The sequence below is a fragment of the Rhagoletis zephyria genome, unplaced genomic scaffold, assembly GCF_001687245.7.
Source record: "Rhagoletis zephyria isolate East Lansing unplaced genomic scaffold, Rhagoletis_zephyria_1.1 Rzeph_scaffold_04125, whole genome shotgun sequence".
NCBI lineage: Eukaryota > Metazoa > Arthropoda > Insecta > Diptera > Tephritidae > Rhagoletis > Rhagoletis zephyria.
In genome coordinates, this window is record NW_016161208.1 from 35432 (window position 1) to 49573 (window position 14142).

General features: G+C 35.6%; 1 protein-coding gene across 6 annotated transcripts; it reads right to left on the reverse strand.

Moving 5' to 3' along the window:
* Positions 1–1344: 1344 nt before the first annotated feature.
* On the reverse strand, positions 1345–13642 carry LOC108370292 (sphingomyelin phosphodiesterase). 6 transcript variants are annotated; one of them, XR_001848618.1, is made up of 8 exons: positions 13499–13642; positions 10521–10726; positions 8982–10230; positions 8635–8888; positions 8288–8582; positions 7248–7433; positions 2088–2280; positions 1345–1949 (listed from the first exon to the last, which is right to left on the reverse strand). XR_001848618.1 is itself a non-coding variant. In XM_017625599.1 (7 exons), the coding sequence occupies exons 2-7, from the start codon at positions 10606–10608 to the stop codon at positions 1892–1894; spliced, it is 2130 nt and encodes a 709-aa protein (XP_017481088.1). In that variant the 5' UTR covers positions 10609–10726; positions 13499–13642; the 3' UTR covers positions 1345–1891. The 6 variants fall into 6 exon arrangements, 5 of the variants coding, with proteins under 5 accessions (XP_017481088.1, XP_017481086.1, XP_017481089.1 ...); XM_017625599.1 differs by lacking the exon at positions 2088–2280; XM_017625597.1 differs by lacking the exon at positions 1345–1949 and having other exon boundaries at positions 1972–2280.
* Between the last annotated feature and the right edge of the window lie 500 nt (positions 13643–14142).

Here is a 14142-nt window from a genome sequence, read left to right on the forward strand (position 1 = left end):
ATTTTGACCAGTTTTGATTATTTTTCTTTACATTGAATAATTTTTATTAATTTCATACAATGACTCTTATTTTAATTTTAAATCATTTTAATTTTCACTTTTCGAACCTACAATGTAATATATGATTGTTTGTTAGTTTGTTATATATTGGTATATTATGCTAAATTTCTTTAATTTATGATAGTGCCTCTGAAAATGAAAGTGCCAAAAATGGCACTATTGTCCCTACTTTTCCATATCTGATCTGATGGTAGATAAAACTTAAAGACTTTGTAAAGAAATCATTATTTCCCTATCCGAGTTTTTGCTGAATTTTCTAAGCTGAAATGTCTTTTATGGAATTTCGGAAGAAAATCGGCAGTGCAATGAAAGTAATGCTTAGATGTGAATAATTTTTTCACAATTTTCTAAGAATTTGCTTTAAGGAATCGCACAGAAAGTTCAATATGATTTCGTGTCGAGCACTTCATAGGATTTACTTTGAAGATTCGTGAAGAAACCNATTTTTGCTGAATTCTCTAAGCTGAAATGTCTTTTATGGAATTTCGGAAGAAAATCGGCAGTGCAATGAAAGTAATGCTTAGATGTGAATGATTTTTTCACAATTTTCTAAGAATTTGCTTTAAGAAATCGCACAGAAAGTTCAATATGAGTTCGTGTCGAGCACTTCATAGGATTTACTTTGAAGATTCGTGAAGAAACCGTTTCTGAATTCGGAGCACACTTCCGTTCCTGCATATTGAAGATTTCATTAAAATTTTTTGGGAATTTTGGTTTGCAGGGTGGTTTAGCTTCAGTACTAACACATTAGCTTCCAAACTAATGAGAGGGTTTGTGTCTACGATAGTACCAATCAAAAGCTCGTATGTTTTGTACAGTACGACGGAAAAATGAATACGAGTTTCTACTCAAATTTGTNGAAATTTTTGGGAATTTTGGTTTGTAGGGTGGTTTAGCTTCAGTACTAACACATTAGCTTCCAAACTAATGAGAGGGTTTGTGTCTACGATAGTACCAATCAAAAGCTCGTATTTTTGTACAGTACGACGGAAAAATGAATACGAGTTTCTACTCAAATTTGTNCGTTTCTGAATTCGGAGCACACTTCCGTTCCTGCATATTGAAGATTTCATTGAAATTTTTGGGAATTTTGGTTTGTAGGGTGGTTTAGCTTCAGTACTAACACATTAGCTTCCAAACTAATGAGAGGGTTTGTGTCTACGATAGTACCAATCAAAAGCTCGTATTTTTGTACAGTACGACGGAAAAATGAATACGAGTTTCTACTCAAATTTGTAAATAAAACGTGATATTTCTACTTTAATGATTTATTTATTTGCTTTGTCTATAAAAATGTGTCTTATTTTACGTATGCATTTACATTAACATTTAATTTGCGTTGTAACTAATCGTATGAGTGTATTTGCAGGTGTGCGAACAATTGTGGTTAACTTGTATCGCCTTTTGCTTATTTTATGACTGCGTGTGTACGTTTGCTAAATAATAATACACTTAACTAGCGATTAACAAAAAATCATTATATTAAAAATCATGTTTTACTTACATACATACATATAAGTAAATAATTTAATCCTAATGATCACATAATTAATGCACATATATATGTAAGTATGTACACTTCCCTACACGTATTTATGTGCATACTATCTAGTACATTAAATGATTTTAAGTGACTTAATTTCATTGTAGCTTGTAGATGAGTTTTCTTTTTGCACTTTCACTGGACAAAATTCGCAAGGTATTCGATACTCAGAATGCATCCACTCTCGTTTCTCGCTGATAGTTCGATTTTGTCAATGTTTTATATGGAAAAGGATATTTTTTACATCGGATGTGAGTGTTTTCGTAAGCTGCTAAGTATAGATTCAGCTCAACCCAAGCCCAACAGGTACTTGGGCAGGTACGTGATGGACGAGATGAGGCTATAACTAAATGTTAAGGATTTCAAGAATATTTGTAAGAGAAATTTTATTTCATTGGATTTAGTACCATTATATATTTCAAATGTTTATAGTTCAAGAGTAAGAGTATTTATAAATTGCATGTATTTATTTATATATATGTACATAGTTGTATTCACAGTTTTGCTCATTTATTTCCAAGCAAAGCAACCAGAAACCTTTCTGGTATCCAGCAATTTAATGTATGTTTGTGAACGTAAAACATTGCCGCCACACTCCTTAGCGCGTAAATATGTAAAGCGCCTCCGGCACCGTCCACTTCTCAGTGGTTGTGGCTTCCTCTGCCGTGTTCTCCTCGCTGGAGTGGTGTTTCGTGTTCGTTATTAGTGCAAGTTTTGTTTGCCGATTACCGTTATTTAATAGCATATCCGCATTGTGTAATGGGTGGTGTCAAATTTGTTGGTCCAAACACCATTTGGTAAAATATTGAAGCATTGTGTTTATTAGCAAAATGGGTTAAGTTTAAATGAAAATGATACATTTACAAAATAAATGGAATATGCATTTTTCATACTAATCAAACAGGCCAATATTTTGAATACCTAGGGCCGATTTCATAAATAATATTTTAAAATTTAAAGGATGCTTTAGGTGACATATTTATGAAAACACTTCTTGTTTAAAGTACATTTAAATGTCACTTTAACTAAATGAACTCTTTTGCAAAAGGAACTTTAAGTGTTTCATTATGAAATCGGCCCTTAAAACCGAATATGTGCTTTGGAGATATGTATGTGTAGTTGAGTAGCGATACATATGTTCTACATAGTTGGTTATTACATAATCTAAAGCAATTGTACTCCTATTTTCAGAGTGATTTAATTTAGTACTCGCGAAACAGCTGCATATGTGGTAGTAACGGCAGAAACTCTACAAAATAAGCAAAGATCAGTGATAGCACATATTAATTTACTTAAGTGTAGTCAATCTGGGTTTAAAAACAAAACTCAAGACCAGCTCAAAATGTGCCAATTGGTTTAGAAACATTTCCAGCATAAAGCATTCAAAATTCTCTGTCGAGAGTGACCAGGGTAGATATTATTCAAATTAATGAAAACCTAGCGAATTTCGTCCAACTCAACACCATTAACTGCGACTGCATTAATGAAAAGATAAAAATACTGTATTTTAGAGAAGATAAACCTTTACAAAATCAAAACGATGGCCATTGTTCCAGAACTAATAGTTTTTTTTTAGTATTCAAGTATTTGAATCCACTGAAGATAGCGGGGGAAAGGTGGCGGCCATCTTGGATCCTAAGTTTATCATTGAGCGTATCTGGCGTCATACGTACGGTGACCATCAGTACTTTATTTTAAAAGAAGGTGTTTTTTCTCATGATGATGTCTTCTGACTTTATTTGTTTTTCGAGAAATCTACTTTGTCCTTTTTTCAAAGCACTTCTAATCACTACACCACAACGCCTACATACGACTCCATTGTTCAGAGATTTTTTTTTTTGAATTTTGGTATCGATATTAGGGACATCGAGTATTTTTATTCCGATATTAATGAGTACCCGATATTTTTACAGCGATACTTTAAATGAGTTCCATATCGATACTTTCGCTTCGATATCGTGTCCCTAAGCGTGATGAATATTCCCATTATACAGTGTTCGTTAGTGCCCCTGCGTACCAGCTTGTTCGCTATGTTGTTTCCAGGAATAATTTTGTGCCCGGGAACCCCAGAGTGTAGTTTTTGTGCATCGCGTAGGAAAATCGTTTAAAGCCATTCTTCCTTGCTGCCTTCGATGAGGTATTGTTGCAGTATAGATATTAAATCGAAGCTTCGTAGATGGTGTTGGAGTATTCTATAACAGCAGAGCAGACTTTTTAGTATCTCTTAATTTAGCTTAGAAGACATAACGGTACTTCAGTAAACGGAGGTTTATGATTCGAAGTGGTTAACCATATGGATACTGCTGTCGACTTTATTATTTTGCTGAAAACCCTCGCTGAAGATTGAAATAGGTCTAGTGTATAGCGTTTGCCCTTTAAAATTTGCTCCTAACGGGGATTCTTGCAAACTTGTTATCAAAGCAGGCTAGACTGAGGCTAGTCTCAAGAAGGACCGAGAGAGCATTAGGAGCTTTACTTGGGTTGGAGCGAAATGCCCTCGTGATTAGCACCCTTTTCATTTTGCTTTTGGACGTGTTTTTGGCCAGCGTTCGTCACAATACTGTAACCCCACAAAAACGAATGGACCTTACTTCAGTTGCAGCAGCTACACATACCTATGTATGTGGCTACAAGCCCCATCTTTTGCATTTACATAATGAAACTTGTACTGTATTTTTGTTTCTAAAATATGGTCACCATAGTTATACGCAAAAGACACTTTTTTTATTTATGCGGATTATCTCTATAATAAAATAACTAATTTGATACACTAAAGAGCTCTTGGCGATAAGATGAGAAAATTTTTAGGTTTTTTACTAATTTCAATAATAACCCGATGACGCTCTATTGCACATTTTGGATATTTTATTCTGAACTGATTGCCACGTTTTCAACAAGTCTTCTTTTCGTAGTATGTGTTGTATTCTCCCAGATTGATTATACTACTTTCAATGAAGAACAAACAACAGCTTTGTTTAGTAGCAGACAAAGACCAGAAGCTACAGTACTACGCACGCTTTTTTAAAACTAACTTTTTTCAATATTTTATCGATTTGTGCGCATAGTACATGATTCAATAATAAAAGGATAGATAATTATATATAACTATAATTATTGCCAACCGCGTTACGGCACTCCTTTACAAAAGGTTGCATTTACAAAGGACGGAGAAAGGGCACTGAATAAAATTCCTCGGTGCGAAAATTGTAGTAGAAAAGTACGCGGGGTAGGCAATTAATAGCGAAATCCCGTTGGTAAATTCTGATATATTTGCAGTTAATTCGACATTTTAAACGAAATAATAAGGAATCTAGGTATTTTATGTGCTATTTAGCGGCACTAAAACAGCAAAAGGTCTTAAAACTAAAGTAAAATTACCATAAGTTGTATGTAAACATCGAATTAAAAAGAGTATGTTTTCGTCAGATAAATGTGCTNCAATATTTTATCGATTTGTGCGCATAGTACATGATTCAATAATAAAAGGATAGATAATTATATATAACTATAATTATTGCCAACCGCGTTACGGCACTCCTTTACAAAAGGTTGCATTTACAAAGGACGGAGAAAGGGCACTGAATAAAATTCCTCGGTGCGAAAATTGTAGTAGAAAAGTACGCGGGGTAGGCAATTAATAGCGAAATCCCGTTGGTAAATTCTGATATATTTGCAGTTAATTCGACATTTTAAACGAAATAATAAGGAATCTAGGTATTTTATGTGCTATTTAGCGGCACTAAAACAGCAAAAGGTCTTAAAACTAAAGTAAAATTACCATAAGTTGTATGTNCCTGATATATTATAAGGAATCTAGGTATTTTATGTGCTATTTAGCGGCACTAAAACAGCAAAAGGTCTTAAAACTAAAGTAAAATTACCATAAGTTGTATGTAAACATCGAATTAAAAAGAGTATGTTTTCGTCAGATAAATGTGCTGTATATTCATATGTATACACAGGGCCGTAGAGAAAAAATCCGGTCCCCGTAATAAATATGGGCCGGGCCCCTCTTCTCGCCTACGACGTTATCACAACATACTTGTTCAATACCAAAGGCCAATAAGCAGCTTTCAAGAAAACGGTAAAGAAAAAATTGCCATTATTTCGTGTGTGTTTCGAAGAAATTATGACACCTGATACGATATGGCTGTTGCCTCCNTTATATTCATATGTATACACGGGGCCGTAGAGAAAAAATCCGGTCCCCGTAATAAATATGGGCCGGGCCCCTCTTCTCGCCTACGAAATATTTAAACAAATTTCCAACGTTATCACAACATACTTGTTCAATACCAAAGGCCAATAAGCAGCTTTCAAGAAAACGGTAAAGAAAAAATTGCCATTATTTCGTGTGTTTCGAAGAAATTATGACACCTGATACGATATGGCTGTTGCCTCCCTCTTTCCTCAAGAAATAATGGAACGCCATATATTTATCTTACAAACCGGGGTCGCCTTGTGCTCTTTTTACACAAAAAACTTTAGAAAACCATAATATAAAGCGTAGCAAATTTCTTAAGAACTGCGTACTGCCTCAAGAAAATTTCTTAGGCCATCTTGTGCGTCATTTTATATGCCGTTTTTGCTTTTCTTAAGACCTGCATAGTGTCTTTACCCGCCAAAATAACGTTTTTTTTTTTAAATTTTCTTTTTGATGCAGAAATGCTTCTAGATGCTCTGGGAATATTTCTGCATCAATGTGTTTCTATATGTACATACATATAACAAAAATAAATACGCATTTCTTGGCAGTTAAAAAATTCTTTCTAGGAACCATTTAAATACATACGATAGTACTATCGATGGTTTATTTATTTGTAGACTATCGAGGACTCAATAGTTTTTTAAAACTATCAAAAACTATCGATGGTGGAACTATCTATAGTTTTGCAACATTAATGTGAGAAGTTTTTATAGAAAAACTTCGTCTAAAGGGAGAATTGTTGTTGCTATACTGTTGTATAGATCAAATGAATACGTAAAATAGTTTTTATTAATTTAGTCAGAATCCGTTCCTTTAAGCTAAGATGGGCTGTATGTAAGAGACGCGTCTTCTATAAATTTTTGATTTTCCCCTGTTGTATATAACCTCGATTCACTTTGAATATCGCTCTCCAATTTGTAGTTCAAAACACCCCAGTGTATNACTTTAAGCTAAGATGGGCTGTATGTAAGAGACGCGTCTTCTATAAATTTTTATTTTCCCCTGTTGTATATAACCTCGACTCACTTTGAATATCGCTCTCCAATTTGTAGTTCAAAACACCCCAGTGTATATAAATAGATATATTGCACATAAATAAATAGATATATTGCAGCTACTGTTTTCCAGTATAATTGAAGATAAACAAAACTGTTTCGTTGCTAAGTCAGCGGTGGTAGCGAGACAATTGTCAGATTATCGAACCTTTAATTATTGAATCATGCGCATAGTACAAAAAGTGTTAGAAGAAAAACATATACCATACTTTTAATTACTTTAATGGCATCTGCAGACATAAAATTTTACTTATATGCCAATTCACTTCATACATAAACGCTTTAAACCAATCCCAACTACAAAAACCGACACCAGACGAATCATTCACAATCTCTTGAACAAGTTACATACATATAATTTCATGCAACTAAATGTACGTACGAGCTGGTCAATCCGCGGTAGAGCCATGATTTCCATGATTTTGACGACCCATCATCTATTTTCGCCTCAACGTCTTGGCAGAAATGTCGTCTGTCATGCGACCGCCCGCTCTTGCAATCACAAAGCATTCGTTTCCGGCACTCCGCATCGCATGCTGGCCGAATAGGTGAGTTCTTCCAGTAATTTCTGAGAAAGAGAAAAATGTTTTACAAAATGTAAATATAAAATTGTCTATTTTCAGAAGCTATAGCCACTAGTATCTGAACTAATGAATAAATTTTGAACATCTGAAAAACTTAGCCCCAGTTGTTAGTCCCCAAAGCTGTGTTAATTACATAAGCCAATCTCAATCTTGTCTAGAATTTTATTATTTTTTAGAATACCACCAGTATTACTTAAAGAAATTCTTTCCACAGAAGAATCAAAAATAATTTTGGTGACTGTTGTGGACCTGTCCATGGAGTCGTTGTACTCGCTTAATAATAATAAATAAAACATTTTACTATATTTAAACAACTACTTATAGGTGAAGCAAAAACATTAAGGTAGTGTCACACGATTGGTATATTTGTACAGATTTGTACAGTTTTTATATTGGGCTATTGGTACAAAGTAAAAAAAAAATCGGATCACAATTTTTATTGTAGTCACCACGATTGGTACAACACTTCTATTGGAAAATTTATAAAAATTTTGGTCATGATTGGGATAAAGTAAAATATTTGTTTATTCGCACGATTGGGGTACGATTTGCACCAAATTTTGGGCAGATGCCCAATCGTGTGACACTGCCTTTACAACAAGAGTATCAAAAACAAGTAGGGCTTTTTAAAAAGTGGCATGCAACTCCGTTGTGTTTGGTACAAGAACTTTAAAATTTTTATTAAAGTTGTATTTTAATACTTCTAACAAAATGTATTTTAAATTAAATATTAGTAAATTAAATAATTAAGTAAATTGAAGTAACGATATATTTTGTTATAAAATTTGTCGAAATAACAATTATCACAGTGGGGTATGGCTTGTAGGGTTAAACTTACTTGTAATATAAATCAAATAGTTCCTGATTATTCGCCATCTCATCAATTAAATTACTCCAATCCACTGGCCTGAGAGCCTTCATATTATATACCGCGCGAGTAGTATACAACTTATACCAAATTGGGTAATCGTAAAGGTTTGCTTCCTTTAAGTTCATGATCCAAGACTCGTGATCTATAACCAAACGAGTGGTAGTGTCATGATCCCCGTCCACATAATAAATGCGGTAACCCGGGTTGAGGTCATAATAAGGTGATACCGATGGCCCAATATATGCGATACTTGTGGGATGACCTATAATAACCAAACTGTAAAATCTCGTCAGCGTTAGAAAACAATTACTCACTTAGGTCGTGTGGATCGTAGAACATTTCGAATTCATCAAAGTGTGTGTGTCCATAGAATTGTGCCGTAATTGTGCTTTCGTATCGTGAAATGATACGATAAAAGTTGCGCGACCACACCTTTAAACAATCTGGATGACCTGGTGGTATGTGACCGATCACGTGCACTTTTTCATTGGAGAACTCAGCACTTTGCAGCTCATAAATGAACCATTGAAGTTCAGTTGCCGGATCCGTAGAGTTAAGCAGTAGCCACCTGTAAAATAAGGAAATTAAATAAGTAGTTGAGAATCAACATTAAAAGAAAGGCCGATTTGTTAGAGGGGAATTAACTCGCTTTAGAGCTCACCAATTTTTGTTGTTGCAATAGTTCATATTTAGAGAAATGATGCGGAAGCCTGGTCGGACCAGGACTGAGTAAAACGCGCCACGCCGCACAGTGTGCGAGACACTTTGCGGCAGCCATCGACGCCATTGTACATCCAACTCATCATAAAGCCATGATATAGAGATATCCACTTGGTTCACATAAGGTGGCGGAAAGCTATTCACCGGCGCACTTTCATGATTGCCCAACGCTGGGAAGATAGGCACACCCGGAAACTTATCAGTCATCTGACGCACTGTTTCTTTGATGATCTCCAAGTTCTCTTCTTTGGTCTGATTCCAAACATCGTGTGGCGGCAGATCACCAGTCCACAGAATGTAGTCAATGTCCTTGTGCGTGTCCGCAATGTGTTCCAACATATTATCCACAGTTCGCTTCGGCGTATCGCACTTACGATAATCTCCCCATTTCCCAGCTGCGTCATTTGGATTAGACGGACGTCCGCTGCTCAGTCGGCAACACAGTGGCTCGTTGCAGTTGGCATTAGAACCTTCCACATAATGTGGGTCGTAATGTGTGTCTGAGATGTGTAGCACTTTGAAAAATGGAGCCGCCTCTTTTGGCACACCCAGCTCTGCAGCCGGAGGTTTCGGTACTGGCGGGAATATCACCTCCCACTCATGGTATGGATTGTAAACGTCGCCGCAAGCATCGCCAATAACGAAACTACAAATCTCATCTGGCCCGAGATTGACGCGCTGAAGGACGTAGATCACTTCACTACCGAATAGTGTCGACACTCCCTCGCAAACGCGTGGGCTTTGTATATTGAGATTAACACAAAATTCGTAAATCAATTTAATGATCTCCGCCTCCGTTTTGCCAGCGCGGATATAGTGCTGCAGCAAGCCAGCCCCTGCTTTGCAAGCTGTGCAAGACACTTTGGACATTACACTATTCTCGATCTCGAAAGCCACTTGTTTAAGATTGAAAAGCTTCAGCGCCTTATCCACGAAGGGCGGATAATTGAGGCCATCAGGTGTAGTGTCGTACCAAAGCATGCGCGCCATTGTGTCATTGCGCTTGAGCTGCCGCAATCGCTCCAGAAACGCTTCATCGCTTTGTCCAGGGTTGGGATCGGTGCGGTGCGAAAACTTTTTCAGTTCTACGTGTGGTGTAATGCTGCGTGGTGCTAACTCTATTTCCCAGTTATCCTCTGGAGCAGTCCAATTTATGAGTTTGCGATTAGTGTTGAAGACAAATGGGAAACCTACATGAGGAGAGAAGGAAAGCAAACGATTTTTCGTAACTACAATTTACATACATATATACAAACGCACAAATGAAAATAATGTAAAATTTGTTTTTCGCTTTTACCTTGGGTCATGTGGATTAAGCTCATGTCTAGTAATATTATGGCTGAAAGCAGAACGCGCCATCGTAAAACATGCCAACNTATGAGGAGAGAAGGAAAGCAAACGATTTTTCGTAACTACAATTTACATACATATATACAAACGCACAAATGAGAATAATGTAAAATTTGTTTTTCGCTTTTACCTTGGGTCATGTGGATGAAGCTCATGTTTAGTAATATTATGGCTGAAAGCAGAACGCGCCATCGTAAAACATGCCAACAGGTTGTCATAGTGCGAGAAATTGTATGATTGATGTGAACAGGCGAAATATTTGCTCGGATCTGCTAGATTTTTCGAATCTAAGTTGGAGCGTCCACTAATTCTGCTATAATGAGGCGTATGTATAAACTAAAATAGGGAGAAATAAATTTTTATTAAATGGAAATCGTTTTCTTAACATAATCATATGCATAAATATGTACATACATATGTATGTACATATGTAAGTATACATATATTTTTAGAATTGATAACATTACAGCAAGAACAAATTTTTGCCTGCAAAATGTTCCCGCTCAGTCATTGTAATTACAAAACTTTAATTAGAAACGCGAAGCAAAGCGCAATTAAAGTTCAAATGAAACTTCCTATAAAGAAAAGGCGAAGATAATTTNAAACATAATCATATGCATAAATATGTACATACATATGTATGTACATATGTAAGTATACATATATTTTTAGAATTGATAACATTACAGCACGAACAAATTTTTAGCCTGCAAAATGTTCCCGCTCAGTCATTGTAATTACAAAACTTTAATTAGAAACGCGAAGCAAAGCGCAATTAAAGTTCAAATGAAACTTCCTATAAAGAAAAGGCGAAGATAATTTGAAACTAATCAGGCGCCAAACGCGCATTGAATGCCTTCCACTCGAAAATCAGTTTCAGTTATTACTCAAGTAACACAGCTACGTTCTGCTTTTCCTTATTAAAACCATTCGATTGCATACACCACCCAGTCTATTGGGCTATTGGGCATAGTGTATTGTGCCCGTCATCAGTTGACCAAGCAATAGAAGAAGCAGACGAAATGCGAATATGCAACGTTGCTACCTCAAATGTTAAAGTGGAAAAGTTGAGATGAGATTTTAGTAAAGTTTCCGGGTGATTCATCATAGTGCTTTCTGAGCTGTTTGTCAGCAGTGAATGTATGATTCTGTTTTCCAGTAAAAAGTCCTTAAACAGTGAATATTAATTGGGCAATAGCTGACCTAAATACAGTTGTTAGGTTTTGGAACTTTAGAGGCGGGAGAATCTGGTTAAGGCTAAGTTATTTGCAGTGAACTCGTGATTACGTGAACACCCTTCAACATTGGCTAACCTACAACGTAAGTAAATAAATTTAGAAAGCCCAATGACTTGAGCATAAATCCAGTAAATTTGGTCAAACGATTTTTTTATACAAGCTTTAGTTTGTTGGGGGGGCGCAGGAATTCGTTTCAAAATGGTGACAGGTAACAAGATCAACGGAAATAATGTCAATTTACACTTTTTCGCATACTGGTGTGAAATAAAGTCAATTGAAAATTTACCTTTTCAAAAGCGAAATAAAATCCATTGACATTATTGCTCTTTCAAACATTAAATTTGCGCAGCGCCGCGGCGCGGCAGGTCTCGACGCGGTTTGGCGGTTTGAAATTTAATAGTGTTCGCTTTATTTTTGTGGAAGCTAAAAATATTTTGAATGTTCTTGATCATTTCTACATTCTTTCTTCAAATAATTCTCGTATTCTAGCCATATATGTAATACTTCTATATTGGCAGTAAGCTAACTTCTCAATGTGTAAGCATTCCGAAATCAAAGCGAGACAGTCTAGTACCGTTTTTGTCAATGTGTTGTGTACTTGAGTGCCGTTTTTGTATATGTGTACATGTTTATTTATAAACGTATGTGTTCCTATTCTTTCGTACGTGTTTATTGATATATCTGTACTATAGTCTTTTCGGACAGTACTAGCTCTTACTGCCAATATAGGAGTATTACATATATGATTCTAGCTCTTTCTGGGTTTGGTTTTTCGCATCGTGTTTTTATTATAATCGTAAGTTTAATTATTTTAATAAAATCAATTGGTGGCGGTTCATGATTGTGTGTTTATTAATAGCACACGGATGATTTCGCAATAACCTCTTTCATCTATGGAAACAACACTTTCGAGGCAATGTTTATTGTAACATCATTCATATCTCACGTACGATACAAGATTAAAATTTTTTTATTTGAATCGACATAGTACTTTAAGCATTGTTGGCGCTATTTCCATTTGAATGAGGAAATAGCATCATTTACTTTGTTTCCGAATTTTTGTTGGCTTTATTTCGCTTTTCAAAAGGTAATAATGTCAATTGACTTTATTTCGCACCAGTATATGAAATGGTGTCAATTGACCTTATTTCCGTTGATCTTGTTACCTGTCACCTTTCAAAATAGTTCACGTTATAACGGATGCACTGTTATAGTTTTTTTCCATATCGTAATAAAAAAGCAACAAAGCTGCTGTATCGTTTTAAAGTTTTGCAAAGGAAATAATCTACTGCGTGCCCTGTTCCAGAATGTAAATCAATATGCATACTTTAGTTCGAGTTTAAGGTTAGTAATTAGAGGATTTTTGCATGGTGGTCAATTTCTTTTGAATACAGCAAACATTGTGGTCAAATCCTATTGGAATTGAGCTTCCACATACTAATACCAACGTTGGAGAATAGATTTGTTGGATCCCTAAAAGGTATGGCCCTCTAAGTTAGAAAAAAATATGACCTCTAGCTTTTTTTGGCGATTTAACAATTATTGCCGCCGGATATCTATGGAATGGTGGGTCGTTGTGGCCCTATTTTATAATTAGGTCTAAAAATAATTTTTTTATTAGAAAATCACGATTGAAAACAATCTGTTACAGTTTACTAATTTAATCGATGATCTCCTCAATTATCCTTAGGGTTCTTTCACTGGATTGTTAAATAAAAGACGAAAGTTTGCTATACAACTTAACTGAACTTTTCGTCAAATACATCACCTCTTAATACTTGTTACACATTTGAACTTTTCTCTATATGTAGCTCGTTATTTACAACTTCCTGTGCACGGTTGCAACGCTTTCACATACATATTTATATACCTGTGTTCCCATATATTTTAGCGAACATTCCTGGCAAATCTTGAAACATTATTATCGAAAACTCATGCCACCAAACTTCTGTCTGCCTTTCTCTGCTTTGTCTTGAGCTTTCATTCGTATTTAGCAGTATTCGATAAATACAACAATTCTGAAAAAAGAATGGCAAAATTACAGATCACACTTCAGCCATTGGTATAGATAAAAACTAGCTTGATTATATGATACTCCTGGGGGGAGCTTCTGTAACCAGTTAGCGACAATTTTCGGATCACTATCGCCATTGTTGACGTATGATAGGAATGTGCTTGCCTCAACTAGTGCGATAGCGATCAGAAAATTTCGCTAACTGGTTACAGAATCTCCCCCTGTACAATTGCATGTCGAATATACTTTGAATATTGTTAAATTTACCACTTTAAGGATGTCACGTAACGCCCTATTTCCACAACACTGACAAAATTCATCATATGACTATTGTCACAATTACTGCGCCTAAAACAAAATATAAACATTGTTTCGCCGTTGTCACTTACTCAGTAGGTCATAACAATAAAACTGACAATTGTCATACGACAGCTTAAAATAAATTTGCGGCATAGTATTAGGCGCAGTAGTCAGCCGCTGAGTTTTGTCAGTGGTGTGGG

Excerpts from the sequence above, each read along its gene's own strand:
- LOC108370292 (XM_017625596.1), bottom strand. The coding sequence starts at position 10,608 with ATGACAACCTGTTGGCATGTTTTACGATGGCGCGTTCTGCTTTCAGCC. Across the intron at positions 7,434-8,287 it reads CTATTTGATTTATATTACAA|AAATTACTGGAAGAACTCAC; the intron begins GTAAGTTTAACC and ends TCTCTTTCTCAG. Across the intron at positions 3,796-7,247 it reads TACCGCGGATTGACCAGCTC|AATACTCCAACACCATCTAC; the intron begins GTACGTACATTT and ends CTGCTGTTATAG.